Below are 19,431 nucleotides of genomic sequence, written 5' to 3' on the forward strand. Positions count from 1 at the left end.
GGTCGTAGGGCAGGTATATTTTTAACTCTTTGAGGAACCTCCACACAGTTTTCCAGAGTGGCTGCACCAGTTCACATTCCCACCAACAGTGTAAGAGGTTTCCCTTTTCTCCGCATCCTCTCCAACATTTGTTGTTTCCTGCCTTGTTAATTTTCCCCATTCTCACCGGTGTCAGGTGGTATCTCATTGTGGTTTTGATTTGTATTTCCCTGATGGCAAGTGATGCAGAGCATTTTCTCATATGCATGTTGCATTGTTTTAGGCTATGCTGTTACAAGAGTATTTTATGACTTACTCATTCACCTCTTAGACAGTTGGGTTCTTCCAAGTTTATGGCTATTCTTGACAGATAGCCAGCTCCGAATATTCTTGTATATGTGTTTTGGTAGACCTATGTACTTATCCTTGTTGTCTTTATACCTAGCAGCGAATTTTCTGGGTCATAAGATATGCATGTGTTCAGTTTTAATAATAGTGCCAAAGTATATGAAAATTCTGTTTGTCCTACATCACCACCAGATGTATGCTTCTTTAAAATTTATATGCCTCAGAAAGATTTTTATCCTTTTAAGGAATATACCATAATTTTCCCTTTGTTTTGTTTTGGCAAATAGATTATAGTGTATTTACCCAGCAGCCACCAGAGGAAGAAATGGATTCAAAATCTTTTGATGAAATGGAGCAGAGCTTACTTATTCTTTCTGAAACCAAGGCTTCTCTAGTAAGCACCATGAGCCTTTGGAAACAGCAGGTGTATACAGTAGCAAAGTTTCATTTGCTTACCTTGAAACGGGAAAGTAAATCAGTGAGATCAGTGTAAGTATAATCACTTTCCTGCCTGATGAGTTGTTTTTTTAAGGATACAAATTCAGCTTGTCATCTTAATTTTTTAAGTGTAAACATATGTAAATCTATGAGGTTTTAAAAGATTAAGACTGTAAACTTTACAATGTCAGAGAAAAGAATTATGCATTTTCAATTTTATTGAATACCACTAGAGCTTTTACTCTTTTTTTAAACTAGCATTTTTTAGGTTGCCTTAGTGGCTCAATGGGTTAAGCATCTGTCTTTAACTCAGGTCATGATCCCAGGGTTGGGCCTTCTGCTCAGCAGGGAGCCTGCTTCTCCCTCTGTCTGCAGCTCCCCCTGCTTGTACTCTCTCTCTGTGTCAAATAAGTAATATTAAAAAAAAAATAGCATTTTTTTGTTCTCATCTAAATCAGGAACTGTCATAATATTAATTGCAACTTTTGAATTATCACTGTATTTAAATTTTATTTTGCAATTATATTTTACACAATTGTTTTGTACATACTATGTGTAACTACTTTTTATAAATAGCAAGAAGAGTAAAAGTTTTATCTTTATCAGGTAAAGAACAGAAATATAAAGAAGGCTTTATAGCTTGTGGAACTGGGATCAGAATGACATCTTTTCAACTTTGCTTTACCTCTTTCAGGTTCCATGGGTGCTAGATTTTCAATTATTGGAACATAACATTAAATATTTTCATATAACATGCACCAATCTTGTTAGATCCAAAACGGTAATAGAAATAAAATTTAATAAGCCTAGAGTATTGTTATGTGCTTGAGATACATTGAATTCATTTGCTTTTTTTGCCCTAATTTATTCAGAAGGAAAGAAATGTCAGTCAAGTGTCTTATTTATTTCTCTGCATTACTAAAAGAAAAATATTTATTTAAATCAGCATGTTTCAGTTTATTTAAATGAACCACTCCTCTTATAAAAAACACTCCCTGAAAAACAATAAAAGTCTTAGTTCAGACCGCTATAACAAAATAACATAGACTTGAGTGGCTTGAACAACAGAAATTTGTTTTATCATAGTTTTAGAGTGTGGAAATCAGATTAGGGTACAAAATTGGTCTTGAGGGCACTCTTCCTGGCTTGCAGAGATACGCTGTTATCTTGCTGTGTTCTCATATGACTTTCTTTGTTGACGCACAGGAGACAGAGAGCAGGCTCTCTGATGTCTCTTAGAAGGGCACTAATCGCATCTCGAGGGCCCTATGCCAATGACCTCATCTAATCCTGATTACCTCCCAAAGGCCTTATTCCTAATACCATCACACTGGAGGTTTAGGGCTTTGACATATGAATTTGGGGGGAGGGTGACACAAACATTCAATTCCTAACAAAAAGTATTTCAAATGCACATTTGACCATCTGTGCATTTAGGAAATGCTATTTCTTATATTTCCTCTCTTAAAGAGTTGTTTATATTAGCATATGAAAACACGTGAGAGATTCTTTGGTAAAGAAATTGCTTTATTTTATTCAACTTAAGAGTAGAGTTTCCAAATATTGTTTAATTATGAATTTTTTATTTTTAAAGATTTTATCTATTTATTCATGAGAGAGACAGAGACAGAGAGGCAGAGACATAGGCAGAGGGAGGAGCAGGCTCCCTGTGAGGAGCCTGATATGGGACTCACTCCAGGATCCCAGGATCACACCCTGAGCTGAAGGCAGATGCTCAACCACTGAGCCATCCAGGCATCCCAGTCATGAATTTTTATTATTTTTTTATTTTTTATTTTATTTTTTTAAAGATTTCATTTATTTATTCATAGAGACAGAGAGAGAGAATGAGAGGCAGAGACACAGGCAGAGGGAGAAGCAGGCTCCATGCAGAGAGCCCGACGTGGGATTCGAACCAGGGTCTCCAGGATCACGCCCCAGGCTGCAGGCAGCACTAAACCACTGCGCCACCGGGGCTGCCCCCAGTCATGAATTTTTAAATGTAAAACGCCTATTAACTGGTTATGGAACTAGGGTTCAATGCAGTATGCTTTTGGAAAAACTGATTGATGTATACTTAATTTATGAGAATGATTTTTTTAAATTAAATAAGGTTTCTGAAAATTACAAAATGCTAACCTGTGATAATCTAAGCTCTCTCTACCCACTTGCTTTGATACCTATCACAGGTAATATAGCAATATTTTACAGCATAAGACAGAAGAATATCTGCTTTCTAGATAGAAGGGCATTTTGAATAGGTAATAGAATTATGTACTTGACCAACAGCAAATAATGATCCTTATAACTGACTATTCTATCTTGCTTTGCTTCTCTCTAGAGGAACAATGGAAATTAATGTGGTGTGGATAACATTTCAAAGATATCAGTCATTCAGCGTTTCACTATATTTGAAAACAAAACAGTTTCACTGTATTTTTGTTTACTTCCCTGTATCTAAAATATTTTTGTAATATCTTTTCTAAAGCATAGGAGAGTATGCATAGCATAGTTAAGACATAGAGCAGGAAATAAGTAGTTCTGTCAGGACAATAGGCATATAAATGTGGCATAATGTCTAGTTCTTAAAAAATTATAAGCACAAGGTCACATATCCCATAAAAGTTTCAGGATGACTCTGATTTTAGTTTCATAACTTAATTTTATTATTAAATACTTGCTTTCTGGGCAGCCCCGGTGGCGCCGCGGTTTAGCGCCGCCTGCAGCCCAGGGCGTGATCTGGAGACCCTGGATCGAGTCCCACGTCAGGCTCTCTGCATGGAGCCTGCTCCTCCCTCTGCCTGTGTCTCTGCCTCTCTCTCTCTTTGCATCTCTATGAATAAATAAATAAATAATCTTTAAAAATAAATAAATAAATACTTGCTTTCTGTTCAGTATCGTCATGAGATCATTTTGGAAAACAGAAATTCTACTCTCAGGCTATTTCTTTCAAGTTTTTCTTTTCTCTCTCTTTTTTCTTCTTGCATGTGTACTTTTAACTGTTATTTGAAGGAGAATTTTTTAAAGTAGATATACATATTAATGTACCCTGTGTTTTATTTTTTTCCTTTCAGGTTGCTTCTGCTTTTAATTTTTTTCGCAGTTCAGATTTTTATGTTTTTGGTGCATCGCTCTTTTAAAAATGCTGTGGTTCCCATCAAACTTGTTCCAGACTTATATTTCCTAAAATCTGGAGACAAACCTCATAAATACAAAACAAGTCTGCTTCTTCAAAATTCTACTGGTGAGAGTGTGTGAAGGTCTGTGAATGTGTGTTGGTTGGGGCATAGGGGTGTGGATATAGGTCAGAGATTGGGATTTTAGAAGTAGACGTAAGGTAAAGGCATGATCTGTAGAAATCTTAAGTTTTAAAAAACTCCTTTTTGATATTGAATAATATATTACAGAAATGAAATTTTGGTTAACTATAGATTACGGTTTTTAAAAACTAACCTTGTACTGTTTATGATATTAAGATTTCTTTTCTTAATGGTAGCAACATATTGTCAAAGTAGTATGTTTCATATTAAAGTCTATGACAAGCAAAATAAACTTCAGAAGTTTTAGAAAGAGTTATAGTATGTAATATTTACACAATTACATGTCTAAATAGAAATGTTTAAACAATTTTTTAAGGACCATGTGAAAAATTAGTAAGAATTAAGAAAAAATGTATTAACTATATTTATAATCAAATACATTAAACTGGTAATGAGTATTTTTGAATTTTTTTATTTGCTATTTATTCTTAATTACATAGTTGTCAAATATGAAAAATGATTAAGAACCATGGTCTTGAACAAGGTTCAGAACAAGTAAAGAAAAAAAACATGGGATTTTGCTTTTCAAAATAATAAAGCGCAATACAAAATTTCATTCACATTTGAACAGTTGTTCCTACAAAATCTCCCATCTGCATAGATAGTTTATAGTCCCAAGGTTTTTGAAGAGGTAGCCAACTCTGGCAAATTTACAGTGAAACAGAGACAACTTTATTTGCTTCTCTAGCTGAAATAGGTTAGGAAGTTGCATTTGATATAATCGTTTATGTAACTCACAGACTCTTTGGGGTTTAATATTTTCCAACATGTAGCTATGTTCTAGTAATCTTTCCTTCTTGATTCATTATTAACTTTGACCAGTGTTGGATAATAATTATAGTTAGGGACGATTATAAATTACTTTTAAAATCATCACTTAAAAGGTAACTCTCAGTTTATTATATAATCTTTATTCTTTTGGAGGAAGAATGTATATTGTGACAGAAAACTACTCTTGAATAGAAAATGTGATGTTTTATAATTTATTTCTTTAATTAGAATTTTTATTTTGGTTTTAATACACATTTCATGTTGGTAAAATAAAGTGCTGCTTAAAGCCTATACTCTGATATAGTGACATTTTTTGTGTGTTTGGGAAATTGTACGTGTATCTCAAATAATTTTGTTTTGAGTTCACTCTTACTGATCTGCAGAAATTCTTGTATTTTCAAAATTTTGTCCCTTTTGTTATTTTTTAGTATTTCCAGAATTGTTTACATATGTACCCTATATTTTCGTAGGCCTTGATGGTCCTAAATAAAGCCATGTTTCCTTTGGGAATCAGTGGCCTCTGTATGTCTATATTGGATTGTATCTGATCCTCCTTGCAAAACTTTTTGTATCACAGGTGATCTAGTTCCTTCAGTTATAATGTAGCTCCCTTCTCAAGAATCTGGAGAAGAGAGATCATTTGTGTAGGTAAGGAGTAAGTGTAGTATCTAAAACACCAATGAAAGCACTAACGGCATCATTGTGACGCTCAGGTTTGGTGCTGAGTCTGATCCACCTGTCACTATTTTTAGTTACTGATAGTGGTTTCCTTTGTTTGGTTTTGATTTTTCTCAGAGTCACATTTGTCCTTTCTGGCTTTTGTGAATAAGAGGTGGAATGGTTTACATTCATCAGACTTGTTGGTATTGATCTAAAACTCAGACGGTATTCACAATCTTTCCCTTGGCTCCAGGCAATTTAAAGATTGTAGATGGAGATCTGATTAGAGTTTTAATATTTTAAGGCAGTTAAGACAATTGACATTTATAAAATCTGTCTGTTCAAAGTACACAGAAATCCTCTAATGAGTGATGTTACCTAACTGCACACGCTGCATGATTCTACCTTTTTGAGCCTAGCAGGTTCTCTTATTACATAAAGTTGCCATATAGATTTTTATTCTCACAGTTTCTCCCAATTTCATGTATTATAGGTAAACTTTCAATATAACAATAGTAGCAGGGATCCCTGGGTGGCGCAGCGGTTTGGTGCCTGCCTTTGGCCCAGGGCGCGATCCTGGAGACCCGGGATCGAATCCCACGTCGGGCTCCCGGTGCTTGGAGCCTGCTTCTCCCTCTGCCTGTGTCTCTGTGCCTCTCTCTCTCTGTGACTATCATAAATAAATAAAAATTAAAAAAAAATAGTAGCAGCAGCAGGAGCTACAATTTGTACAATTACTTTGCTAGGTTCTGTTTTTAAGGCTTGTATATATATTGACTTGTATTCAAAGCCAAGCTGACTGGCTCCAGAACCAGTGCTCTTAATCATGTCTTTTTAATGAAGATAATTACAAAAAAAAAAAAGCTGTTTCCAATGTTATTAAAAGTCTATGTCTGAAAAAAAAAGTCTATGTCTGTTTCTTATTTAAGCTGATTCTTAATTATTTGTTTATTTCTAATACCAGACTCTGATATCAGCGATCTTATTAGCTTTTTCACAAACCAGAACATCATGGTGACGATGTTTAATGACAGTGACTATGTGTCTGCTGCTCCCCATAGTGCAGCTTTAAATGTGATGTATTCAGAAGAGGTAAGAGTAATATATGTGAATGAATACCTATTTGAAAGTTCTAGAACATTAAGATGTTTTCTCTAAACTTACTCATTAGCTGATTTGACCTTAGTAGTTGGAAATTAGAATTTACTTTTGGACATAGCTAGCTGTGTTTATAATGTATTTTTTGACCTGGTGGATAACCAGTATATAAAACTATAAAAAACTTAATTTAATCTTTGTGTTATAAATTTGTTTAAAATACCAAAATATTTATAGACTCCAAACCAGGTTATCGTCTTCTGTTTTTATCTATTGAATATTATTTCTATAATTTGTTGAATCAGCTTTTAGCTAGTGAGGATTCACTTAGTTTGTGAGAAAGCTTGGTAGTACATAGTGGCAGTGTATTTATATATGGTATGTAATAACACTCTTTTTTTAAATTGTAGGACTATGTTTTTACAGCTGTTTTCAACAGTACTATGGTTTGTTCTTTACCTGTATTGATGAATATTATTAGTAATTATTATCTTTATCATTTAAATGTGACTGAAACCATCCAGGTCTGGAATACCCCGTTCTTTCAAGTAAGCAGACTTAAAATTGTGTGTGTGTGTGTGTGTGTGTGTGTGTGCAATAAAAGCCAAGTGCTAATTCAAAGGAAATCTATAGATGTTCATCCTGTCACAGTTCCTAGTCTTATTAAAACCTGAATTGGGGCTGCTTTACATCTGGGTTTAGGAATGCCCAGTATTAGTTTGCTTCAGGGTCAAGGAAGTTCTCTCTTGGTACTGATATTTTTGTAAAGCATAAGTATTTTCTCTATTAATCATACAAGGTAAATTAACATAATTTAAAAATGAATATTGTTCATCTAAAATCTCTTACTGGGGTATTAAAAGAAACTTGAAAAGTCACTCATATAGTCATTTTTCCTTTATATAGGACTGTTGGATTATAAATGTGAAAATTAAGTCTTCAGAAGATGGTCAACAAATTTCTCTCACCCTTATATTTTTTCATATATTGAAAAATAAATGGACAAATACCTTCCTGTAGTACCATTTTTTTTTACTTTCTATTGCTGTACTTTTTAAAAGAGCTTTATTGAGATACACTTCATACAGTATTAACTAATTTCAATCCAGTGATTTTTATTATGTTCATAGAGTTCTACATCCATCACTGTATCAGTTCTAGGTTTTATTATCTCCTTCACATTCCAGAAAACCATTGTACCTGTTAGATAATCACTCCCTACCTCCCTCACCCATTCCTACTCCCAGACAACCATTAATCTACCAATCTACCTTCTTCTCTCTCTATGGCTATAAAATCCACACCCAGAACTTGTTTAGTTTGTGGTCACTTTCTGCTGTCTTCAAATGTAGATCACTTGATTAGTACTATTCTTGTTACAGTTATGCTTAGACATGGAAACAAAGGAACATCATATTTGCATTTAAGAAAGATCACTGGCACCAGAGTGGAGAAGGATTTCTGTGGGGGAGAATCATGGTGGAGGAGAGGAAGGAACCTGCACTGACACAGATCAGAGCAGTTTTATTAACTAGTTCAAGTGAGAGGAGAGGATGAGCGACTGAGCTAAGGAGGTGGCAGTAACGACTGTGATAGAAGGAAAAGAACAGTGTTTGTCTTACTTTATCATTGTTGCATTTGTGAGAGGTGAGGAAAAGAATAATCGGATTTCCTACAGTCCTACAGTTCTGGGTAATATGGTTCATGGTAGTATCATTCACTGACTGAGAATATAGGCAGAAGAGAGTTGTGTTTTGTTTAGGTGGAATGGAGATATTTGTTTCAGTTTGAGTCTACAGAGTTGTTGGTTATCTGTGTGGCATTTGCCTGATGGGACATGTAGGAAGTATTTGGATGTGCGAATCTGAAGAGATTTCTGGAAGGAAATAATATTTGGGAGTCATCAGTAAATAAATAATATGGAAATTATCAGTTGTAGGTCATCCTTTGTGATTTTTTTTTATTGTGAAATATTTCAAGCCTACGGAAAATAAGCATGTATCTACTATCCAAATGTTTCAAATGTCAATGCATTTTTTTAATTTAATAAAACTTTAAATAAAAATACAGTTCAAAAGTCCAGTGTGCTCCTCTCTAATCCTGTTTCCTTCTCTCTACCATAAAATAACCACAATGCAAAACTTAGAATTCTGTTTTTATGATGATACTGTATTTATATATATCCATAACTATTAAAAAAGATCTTTCAACTTACATTTTTCATCAAACACAGACATATAACCTTACTGTTTCGAAAAACAGAGGCAAAGAAATGATACTTTTAAAGGTCATTATTCAAAGATAATAGTGTTCTTAATGTTCCACATTTTTCCCCTTCCTTTATCAGATTCTGTATGATTGAATACAAATGTGTTTTTACTAATCTCCACTTACTGTACTATTTAGCTACTTGCCAACATATTTGTTGGTTCTATCTTGGTCTTCCACTGTAAATTACCACAGTTTGGGAAAAATTCTACAATGTCACCAACATGAATTAAAGAATTGTCTTTATTGCTTAAACTTAGAAGGCCAGAGTTGACAAAATGCACTCTGATTCCACATAATCCTGTGGAGAGGTGTACCACTGCCAGGGCCAGGGTGTCTGCTAGACATAGTGTGGGTTCTCTTCTAGAGCAGAATACATTCTGTGTCCATGAGTATATCTTTTTACAGAACAAGGGTAGGGAAATGGTCTTGTTAAGGGTGAGGGTAATACAATACACTTGGTTCTGGGTAGTTTGTATTTGGGGCACCAGCTGTTTACTTAGGTTGTCTGGAAGTTTCCCTTCTGTACTTGGATTTTTGGGGCAGCCAGTGACCATTGAGGCCTATAGGAATTATAGTCAACCCTCCCCCTCGCCCCACCCCGCTGGGGAGAAGAAACTCCTGTTTCCATAGGAGGCTGAGCTTGTTCCAAAGTACAGCTTTTTCAAAAGAGGGGCCAGAGATCCTAAATGGCTCATAGTCCCTGTAACCAACGAATGCATCAGAAATCATTCTCACATGGTCCTGTTCATTGCGTAGGATTACTGGTGGACATATTAACTGCTTTTTCATATACATCATTATTTTTAATTAAATGGTAAAAAGCTCCATTTAAATGCTGTATTATTTTGTGTTGTACATAAGAAAATGTAAATCTGATGATTTGCTCAGGATTATAAAGCTACTTACTAAGTGGCAGAGTTGGTCCTGTAGCTCACTGCCTGTTAACTTTGCCACCTGGTTTTTCATACAGACTATGCCTAGAATAGATATTCTAATATTTTTCTTCAGAAGTTTTGATAGTCTTTTATTTAGAAAGTGCTAAGATGATATAAAGTGATTTCGTTTCATTTCTTACTCTGTGATTGTCTTTCAGGAAATTACTGACATAGTTTTTAAAATTGAGCTGTATTTTCAAGCAGCTTTACTTGGAATCATTGTCACCGCAATGCCACCTTACTTTGCCATGGAAAATGCAGAGAATCATAAGGTAATGATTGAGTTAAAATTACAGGTAAAGTTTGTTGAGAGATCTCATACAAAATAATATATTTCGCGTGGGTATAAGAATTGTATTTTAGGAGTAAGTAAATGGAGAATAAATATATTTACTATTGTAACAGTGATAAATATCATTTATAACTTGAGTCCTTGTCACATGCTTCAAAAGTTATATCCTTTTATTTTATTTTATTTTATTTTATTTTATTTTATTTTATTTTATTTTAAGATTTTATTTATTTATTCATGAGAGACACACACACACACACAGAGGCAGAGACATAGGTAGAGGGAGAAGCAGGCCCCATGCAGGGAGCCCGATGAGGAACTCGATCCCGGAACTCCAGGATCACACCATAAGCTGAAGGCAGATGCTCAACACTGAGCCACTCAGGCGTCCCAAAAGTTATATCCTTTAATCCTTACAACATTTTAATGAAGTTTTATGTTACCAACTTTATTTATAGGTCAGGATGTGAGGATGGGAGTGATCAAAGCATGTGTCCATGTTGTCTCATCTCATTTAAGTAGTGGGTTCTTATGTTCTATTGGTGCACTAAGCTGCCTCTCCTTAACCTTAAATGGAATATATTGAATGCACAAGTACTTAATTTTTGCTAAATGGAAAAAATGGATAATGATTGTGATTACCAGAGCCTAGGAAACATTGCTGTGTGTACACAGGGTGTTCAGTATCCTTTTACTTTTCTGCTCTTTTCTGTTCTCAGGCACATGGTGCTCTTATATGGTCTCTTGGCTGTTGAAAGTCTTCGACCCTACTACCCTGCTCACATTGTCCCTCTTATTCCTCTAATCAAAATTCTCATTTTTCCCATGTCTGTTCCTAGTTCAGTGGAAGCAGATTTGTCTAAATTAATTTACCCAGTGTGACAAATAATGAAGTTAAGCCTCAGCAAATAATTACATATTTTCATAGTTCTCCTTAGTGGAAAAGTAATACATGAGTCTTAGGAGATATTTTTAAAATATATGTATTATTTCTGTTTTAAATATATATTCATTATTCTAATTTAGAAAATGTAGAAAAGTGTAAGAAAATTTAAAAATATCTATAACATTACCACTCACATAAAAAACTTACTAGACAATTGCATTTTTTCTTTTTTGTTTCAACTTAAATGTTTTTTAATTCAAATTTTTATTTAGAGATAATTGTAGACTCATATTGGGAGGATAGAAAATAATATGGTGAGATCCTGTGTACCCTACTCACTTCACCAGAGTAATAACATCTTGTAAAACTGTAAAATCCCAGGATCTTGGCAGTGGTAGTCAAGATCCAGGACAGTGCCATCACCACAAAGATCCTTCCTATTGCACTTTCAAGCCCACACACCCACCCCCTCCAAGACCTCTGGCAACCACTATTCTGTTCTCCATTTCTGGAATTTTGATATTTTAAGAATGTATATATGGAATCACAACATTTCACTGGGCATAATTCCCTGAAGATTCATTCAGTTTGTATGTATATGTATCAGTAGTCCATTCTTTTTTTTAAAATTTTTTAAATTTTTTATTGGTGTTCAATTTACCAACATACAGAATAACCCCCAGTGCCCGTCACCCATTCACTCCCATCCCCCGCCCTCCTCCCCTTCTACCACCCCTAGTTCGTTTCCCAGAGTTAGCAGTCTTTATGTTCTGTCTCCCTTTCTGATATTTCCCACACATTTCTTCTCCCTTCCCTTATATTCCCTTTCACTATTATTTATATTCCCCAAATGAATGAGAACATATAATGTTTGTCCTTCTCCGACTGACTTACTTCACTCAGCATAATACCCTCCAGTTCCATCCACGTTGAAGCAAATGGTGGGTATTTGTCATTTCTAATAGCTGAGTAATATTCCATTGTATACATAAACCACATCTTCTTTATCCACTCATCTTTCTTTTTTATTGCTGGGTGGCATTCCATGATATGAATCTGGATTGTTTCCAGTTTTTGACTATTATGAATAAAGCTGCTGTGAACATTTGCATATAGGTTTTTGTGTGAATGCAAGTTTTTATTTCTCTGGGATAAATGCCCAAGAGTACAATTGCTGTGTCATATAGTGATTCCATGTTTGGTTTTATAAGGAATTGTCAAACTTTTCCAGAGTGGATATATTGTTTTACATTCCCATCAGCGTTGTATGAATGACAAAAGCATAGATCATACAAAATAACTCTATTTGACTTTTTTCATACTTATACTAGAGTTTATATTTTTGTTCTTATAATTCATTGAACACAAAAGTTGTCCATTTTTTAAATCACTTCTTCTCTTCTTCTTAACTAATTTTTATATTTCATGCTTCTGTTATCTCTATGGCTAACTCATATAATAAATACATTTAATTATTAGGAATATATATTTTTATAGATGCCAAAAGTCAACTGAGTAGAATTGTTAGGTATTTAGATTTATAAAGGATTTTTAAAATTTCAAATTAAATAATGAGGGTACCTGGGTGGCTCAGTGGTTGAGCATCTGCCTTTGGCTCATCTGCCTTTTGGCTTTGATCCTGGGGTCCTGGGATCGAGTCCTGCATCGGGCTTCCTGCAGGAAGCTTGCGTTTCCTTCTGTTTATGTCTTTGCCTTTCTTTTTGTGTCTCTCATGAACAAATAAAATCTTTTTAAAAAACCCAAATAACAAGTTAAACAATGACAGGATGAGAAACTTAGGAAAACTTAGATCATTCAAGTTTACTGTTTGTATACATGAAAATGCTAATTAATTATATTAATAACTTACATCTTTGTACTATATAGGAGTATATGAAACACTAAAATGAATTATCTGTATAAAGTTTCACACTTAAGCTGAAAGCCTTATGTAAATCCACAAGACATTGGCAGTTTATTAGTGTTTTCATAAAGGTTAATTTTTAAAAATGAGAGTGCTTTATGTTTAAGCACAACTTTCTATCTATTTTCAAAGATTCTTAAAAGCAACAGTGTTTTGGCTACTTGTGTTTGAACAGCTATATGCCTCCATGACATCTTTTGCTTTATTTTAGTGTTTCTTTGCCTTACTGTATTCTGATTCTGAAAAAGGACTAATGAGCCAAATTAAAGACTATATGGAATTTATATTTAGTTGTAGGAAGGCTTTTATTACCTGGAGACCTGGAATGTGACCTGTATTGTTTTGTTGATGTAGAATTAAGAGTTCTACAATAATTTGCTAGAGTTTTTTGTTTGTACAATGTTTATAGTTATATTTTCCCTCTTCCGTCTTTTTGTTTTGTAGATCAAAGCTTATACTCAGCTTAAACTCTCAGGGCTTTTGCCATCTGCATACTGGATTGGACAAGCTATTGTGGATATCCCCCTATTTTTTCTTGTTCTTATTTTGATGCTAGGAAGCTTATTTGCATTTCATTATGGATTATATTTTTATGCTATAAAGTTCCTTTCTGTGGTAAGTTAACATCACTTGTATTATGCTATTTTTAAATGAAATGTCATTTTAAAAAATTAAGTATTTATAAACCTGACAAGTGTTGGTTGGTTAATTTGGATATTAGTTATTTTACAGAAAATAGAACCAGTATCTATTTTAATTACTGTATATGATACTGATAATGCAGTTCCTATTACTGTAAGTGATTTTTAAAAACAGTAACTAGCCATCATTATAAAATAATTCCTTGAAATTGAGGTAGTCTTTTCTGTAGACTGCCTACATGTGTGTAATCAAGAGTAATTAAATGGTCCATCTTAAAATGTTTTCCTTGTCCCTAAGCTTGAAAATAATTTCACAAAGAAGTTCTTTTATTCCACAATTTAAAACATTGCTTAAACTACTAAGGAAGAGTATGGCTTACATTCATGTTCACACATACATGACTAATACTAGACCCTTCATGTGAATGATTTATATAAAGAAAAAGGGAAAATAGAACTAGGAAAATAGAGCTACTGAAAGTAATTCTGTCATTTTCCAGAGATCATGCTGACTTTACGCATTAATTTCTGCCTTATAAATTAATAAATGTTTTTCTTAAATATTTATCAAATGCATTGAATGCTGTATATTGAAATGGTAGCTAATAGTTGATTGAAACGGATAAAGTTATAACCTGCTATTATACTTGTTTTTATAATAAAATGATTAGAGATAGCATTTTGGTTAACATAAAAAGAACTACAATAGTGTTCAGTGTAAATTACTTGATCAGGCTGTGTTACAGTTAGTTAAAAGTATGAGTTTTACTGACTTAGGAAAAATGTGCATGGTAATTCCTCAACTAACCACAAGTTCAGTTTTTGGAGTGATTGGTTGAGCAACAAAATTTGAATAACAGTCATTCCTTAGTATTTTAACATGACTGGTGTTTTATATCGTATACTACTAGCTACTCATTTTTTTTACATAAAATACACATTTTTGTTTTACAGGTTTTTTGCCTTATTGGTTATGTTCCATCAGTCATTCTGTTTACCTATGTTACTTCCTTCACTTTTAAAAAAATTTTGAATACCAAAGAGTTTTGGTCATTTATCTATTCTGTGGTAAGTCATGTTTTGTATTATTTCACTCCAGCTTTTTCATAGTTGGTTATTTGAAAGTCATGAACCCTTTCAAGATTATATTCAAAATGTTATTGTATCTTTTCTAAGTACAGAACTTAGGTAGATAGCTGGCAGCATCTTTTTATGTGTATATTTGTCTTCTGCATCATCCATTCCTGAAAGGGATGGTACTGAAGGCATCTAAGAATTTTATGGCAAGGATGCCAGTGGCAAACAACTGATCCTGGCACCTCCCGGCTAAGTATCATCTCTGGTTCCATGTTTAATTAGAGGATTGAAAACATAATAAATGTCAAGGTACAAACTTACAAGTCAGTTTGTATGAAATTGCTAACACCTTTTCACTTGTTTTCTCTTTTTTTTTCTTTAGACAGCATTGGCTTGCATTGCGATCACTGAAATAACATTTTTTATGGGATACACAGTTACTGCTGTTCTTCATTATACTTTTTCCATAGTCATTCCAATCTATTCACTTCTGGGTTGTCTGATTTGTTTCATAAAGGTAGGTCTGTTACATGTTTTAATATTTGGAAATCAAAAAAAAATATTTGGAAATCATAAATACTGGCTAATTTTTTTTGATTTGTAGTTCTTGTACTGAATATAGTAAAAAAAAAACAGCTTAGTTGCTATTTACTTGATTTGAGTGTTGTTAAACAGCGGTTTAAGATTACTGTGAAATATTTTCAAGCATGTCTTTAAACTGTAAAGTCTCAAAGGAGGAAAAGTATGCCTGTTATCTGTTCTTTGATTCCCAAAAGGATGTACATAAATCCTCAAATGATCTGACCTCAGTCAGTATTTGTTTTGGGAGAGTTTTTCAAGGATTAAATAATGTATTGTGCTATAAAGGGATGAGAGAAATAAAGTATAAGAGACTTTTTTAAAGAAAAATAAAACATTAGTTTTACTAAGCTTGGAAAATTAAAAAATTTGCATTTGATTAGAAAAAAATTAAATGTTGAATTATTGATTTAGAATGACTGCTAACTTAATTCTGTGCCTCACCTTGCTTCCTCCCTGCCCCACTTTATTTATTCTTCAGTTTAATATGTTTAATTTATACATCCCCAGATAGAAATATCTTGGCATGGGAAAGATTTTAATCTAAGTAGAAATCATACCTATTAATATTAAAATATTAAAAGCTAACTTCTGTATAGAGAATGCATGTTTGCTGAATAAAATGCATTTTAATATAAATATTCCTACACACTGCAGCTTTAAGAAAACTACTACTCATAACACATCTGACACCAAATGTGTGGGATTTTTCCTCACATAAAGCAATTTTGACACTGAACTAGCTGGAGTTAATGTAAACTCAGGGCTACGTTCAGGGTTAAGTGCACATTCCCACAAGATTGCCTCCTGCATTTCAGATGCCAGATCCAAGTGTGGATCTGCAGGTAGCACATGCTTGTATCTGATGTGGCTACAAATCCAGGCTTCCTGTGACCCCTGCACAGGTTCAGCAATTTGTTATAATGGCTTATAGAATTTAGGGAAATACTTTATGTATTTTTACCAGTTTATTGTAGTGGATATGCAAATAAGTAGGTTAAGAGCTACGGAAAGCCAACTCCAGAAGTGTCCCAAGTACTGGAACTCTTGTCTGCATGAAGTTTCGAACATGCCACCTTCCCAGCATGTGGATGCATTCACCATCTAAATTCTTCTAACCTTGTATTTTTGGAGGATTTTATGGAGATTTCATTACTGAGGCACAGTGAGATAAATCAGTCTTCAAGCCTCTCTCCCCTTTTGATCAGTGAATGAGGCTGCAAGTTTCCACCTTCTAATCACTTGGTTGGTTCCCCTGGCAACCAGCACCACCATCCTCCAGGAGTCCTCAGTAGCATTAACTCAGCTTTGGTTGATTAGGACTTATTTTAAATAACAAAAGATGATCCTGTCACCTCTGTCACTCAGGAAATTCCAAGGGTGTTAGAAGAAGTGTCCTGGGAATTGGGTCTAAGACCAAATACCATTATATCATCTTAATCACAGCAACATATCAATTTTCAAAAATTTTTGTCTTAGACTTCTTGGAAGAATATTCGAAAAAATGAGGACACCTATAATCCATGGGATAGGCTTTTGGTGGCTGTTATATCGGTAAGAACAAAAATATTGGTGCTAGCATGTTCCCTTAAGAGCAGTTTGGTTGTGTGATTTTAACTCTTTTTAGTTTTTATCATGTTGCATAAGAATGAAGATGCTTCAGAAAGTCAAGTGTGTTAGTGCCAGCCAGTATACATTTGGTGTTAGTATATTTATTGAGTATGTCCACTTTAATATACTTGACTCTCTTATGTTATTAATTCTATTTAATTATAATTCTCGCTTCCTCAGAAACTAAAACAACTTTTTTTTTCCTTTAATTATATTATATGAAACTGACAACCAATGAACTTTTACAGAGGTAGAAAAATAAATGAAGGATTATTTTATTAAAAATCCATCTTGGCTTGCATTGAAATTCTTAGCTCATATGATGTGTGAAGAAAATAGTGATTAATTATTTTGGTGATGGTAAGGAACCTGGTGTATGTAGTCTTTATTCTATTGATAGAGGGCTAGAAAAACATTCAGTCATGAGCTCTTATGTGTTCTTCTTGTAGCCTTACCTGCAGTGTGTACTCTGGATTTTCCTCTTACAGTACTATGAGAAAAAATATGGAGGCAGGTCAATAAGAAAGGATCCTTTTTTCAGGTCAGTTAATTTTTTAAAACGTTTTAATGTTTTTTAGTATATTTACAAAGTACATAATCTAGTTTTAGGTAATTTCCTTAACTCAGTAAAAAAAGCCTACAGTCATCAGTGGCCCTCCTTGCACATGCCCCTGGTCCTGTATAACCACTAATCTACTAATCTAGCTGCTGTATAGATCTGCCAATTCTGAACATTTATATAAGTGGAATTATATAATATATAGTCAGTCTTTTTGTGTTTGGCTTCTTTTACTTACCATGTTTTGAAAGTTCATCCATGTTGTAGCATGTAGCAGTATTTCATTACTTTTTTCTTTTCTTAGTAATATTACATTGTATGGAAATACCACACCTGACTTATCTAATCATCAGTTGATGGACATTTGAGTTGTTTCTGCTTTTTGGCCATTATGGATAATGCTGCCATGAATGTATTTATTAACCACTAAGTACTCCCCATGTTGACTGAGGGCTTAGCATCTGGCTCTCTTTCTTCTTTCTCTTTGTTCTTACTCCTGCTTGGGAGAGAGTCAGTGTCCAAGGGGGAGATAACCTTTCTAGCATCCTGTGCCTCAGTTTCTGATTTTCTCTGCACTCATGACTGAGTCCTTTGCGTCTCACGTGTTGATTTGGATCAGAACCCTGCCTTTACTGCTTTTCACTTCATCTGTGTCCCATGCTACCAGTAATACTTCATCTTTCCAGCTTTCTTATTTTATTAGTCTTAGTAGCCTTTTCTACTGTGGTTTCCCCCCTTGAGTTTTTTCTGTTTTAAAATGCATCCACTAGGGATCCCTGGGTGGCGCAGCGGTTTGGTGCCTGCCTTTGGCCCAGGGCACGATCCTGGAGACCCGGGATCGAATCCCACGTCGGGCTCCCGGTGCATGGAGCCTGCTTCTCCCTCTGCCTGTGTCTCTGCCTCTCTCTCTCTCTCTCTGTGACTATCATAAATAAATAAAAAATTAAAAAAAAAATAAAATAAAATAAAATGCATCCACTAATCACTGTTTTCACCTTTTCTCTATTCAGCTTCACTCACGTAATTCATTACTGTCACCCTCTTTCAGCACCCTATATTCAACTTCTATATCCCTTTCACCTGTCTGCTAAAAATCATAATTTTTGGTAAGTCTAATTATAGGCTAGAGAAAATTAATATAAAAGTACAGTTTGCTAATATCATGTATTTATCACATATAAACTCAGCTTTGTTTTAACACCTGTTATCCCATTTTCTTCCTATCTCTTTGATAGTTATCCCAAACCTTCTTTATATTCCTCAAGTTTTCCAGTTCACCTCATCTTGTTTTCTACTTCTCAGTAGATGAACTTGCTGTCTCTGAAAACAGAAGCACTTAATTAGAAAGTTTTAACACTTATCTACCTCTTTCATCATTTTTGCTTTTGTCTAGTCCCAGAGGGAGAGAGGCACCCCTCCAGTTTATCCATGTGTTCATATATTCTGTCTACTTAAGGACATTGCTCTGTCAATTTTATTTTCTCTTTCTATATCTTTGCTTTCTGGATCTAAAGAAGTTATTTTTCTTTGAGGAAGGAGTCACCTTTCTCATATAAAACAAATTAATAGAAATCAGAACTTCTGAATCTCATTTAAACATGACTCTTTCTAGCTCTTTTGTTTCATGTGTCTTTCCTTTCATAGCCAAGAAGCTTCCACTTCCATTTCCTCACCTCGCACTCCTTAACTCCCTGCTATCTGGTTTCTGTGCTTGCTTCTCTGCTGATTCTATTTTCAGTAAGGTGACTAATGATTTCCTGTGTATCTCTTCAAATAGGCTCTACTTATTCAATTCATCTGCTACTTTAGTGTGATTGACTTCTTCCTCCTTATACTTTTCTCTTGTTCCTTTGTTGTCCATAATGTCAACTCCTATTTTATAACTCATCACCTCTCTTACTCTTTAGGATTTCCTTTACAAACACTTTTTTCTCAGCCTACCTTTCTAGTGTTCCTGGGAGTTCTGAGTTCAACTCTCTACATCCACTATGCCCTGGGCAATGTCATTTATACCCAGACTGTAAATTCTGTGAAGGATGGGT

General features: G+C 34.3%; 1 protein-coding gene across 3 annotated transcripts in view; it reads left to right on the forward strand.

Moving 5' to 3' along the window:
* ABCA5 (ATP binding cassette subfamily A member 5) overlaps positions 1-19,431 on the forward strand; it is a 72,983-nt gene that overhangs the window by 41,975 nt on the left and 11,577 nt on the right. For all 3 annotated transcript variants that reach the window (XM_072781006.1, XM_072781004.1, XM_072781005.1), the window contains exons 19-28: positions 615-816; positions 3,840-4,009; positions 6,481-6,608; positions 7,025-7,162; positions 9,979-10,092; positions 13,367-13,537; positions 14,518-14,631; positions 15,023-15,157; positions 16,699-16,773; positions 17,280-17,371. In XM_072781006.1, coding sequence (XP_072637107.1) covers positions 615-816; positions 3,840-4,009; positions 6,481-6,608; positions 7,025-7,162; positions 9,979-10,092; positions 13,367-13,537; positions 14,518-14,631; positions 15,023-15,157; positions 16,699-16,773; positions 17,280-17,371 — 1,339 coding nt within the window. The remainder of the gene's footprint in view (positions 1-614; positions 817-3,839; positions 4,010-6,480; positions 6,609-7,024; positions 7,163-9,978; positions 10,093-13,366; positions 13,538-14,517; positions 14,632-15,022; positions 15,158-16,698; positions 16,774-17,279; positions 17,372-19,431) is intronic.

This window comes from Canis lupus, chromosome 16 (assembly GCF_048164855.1).
Source record: "Canis lupus baileyi chromosome 16, mCanLup2.hap1, whole genome shotgun sequence".
Classification (NCBI taxonomy): domain Eukaryota; kingdom Metazoa; phylum Chordata; class Mammalia; order Carnivora; family Canidae; genus Canis; species Canis lupus.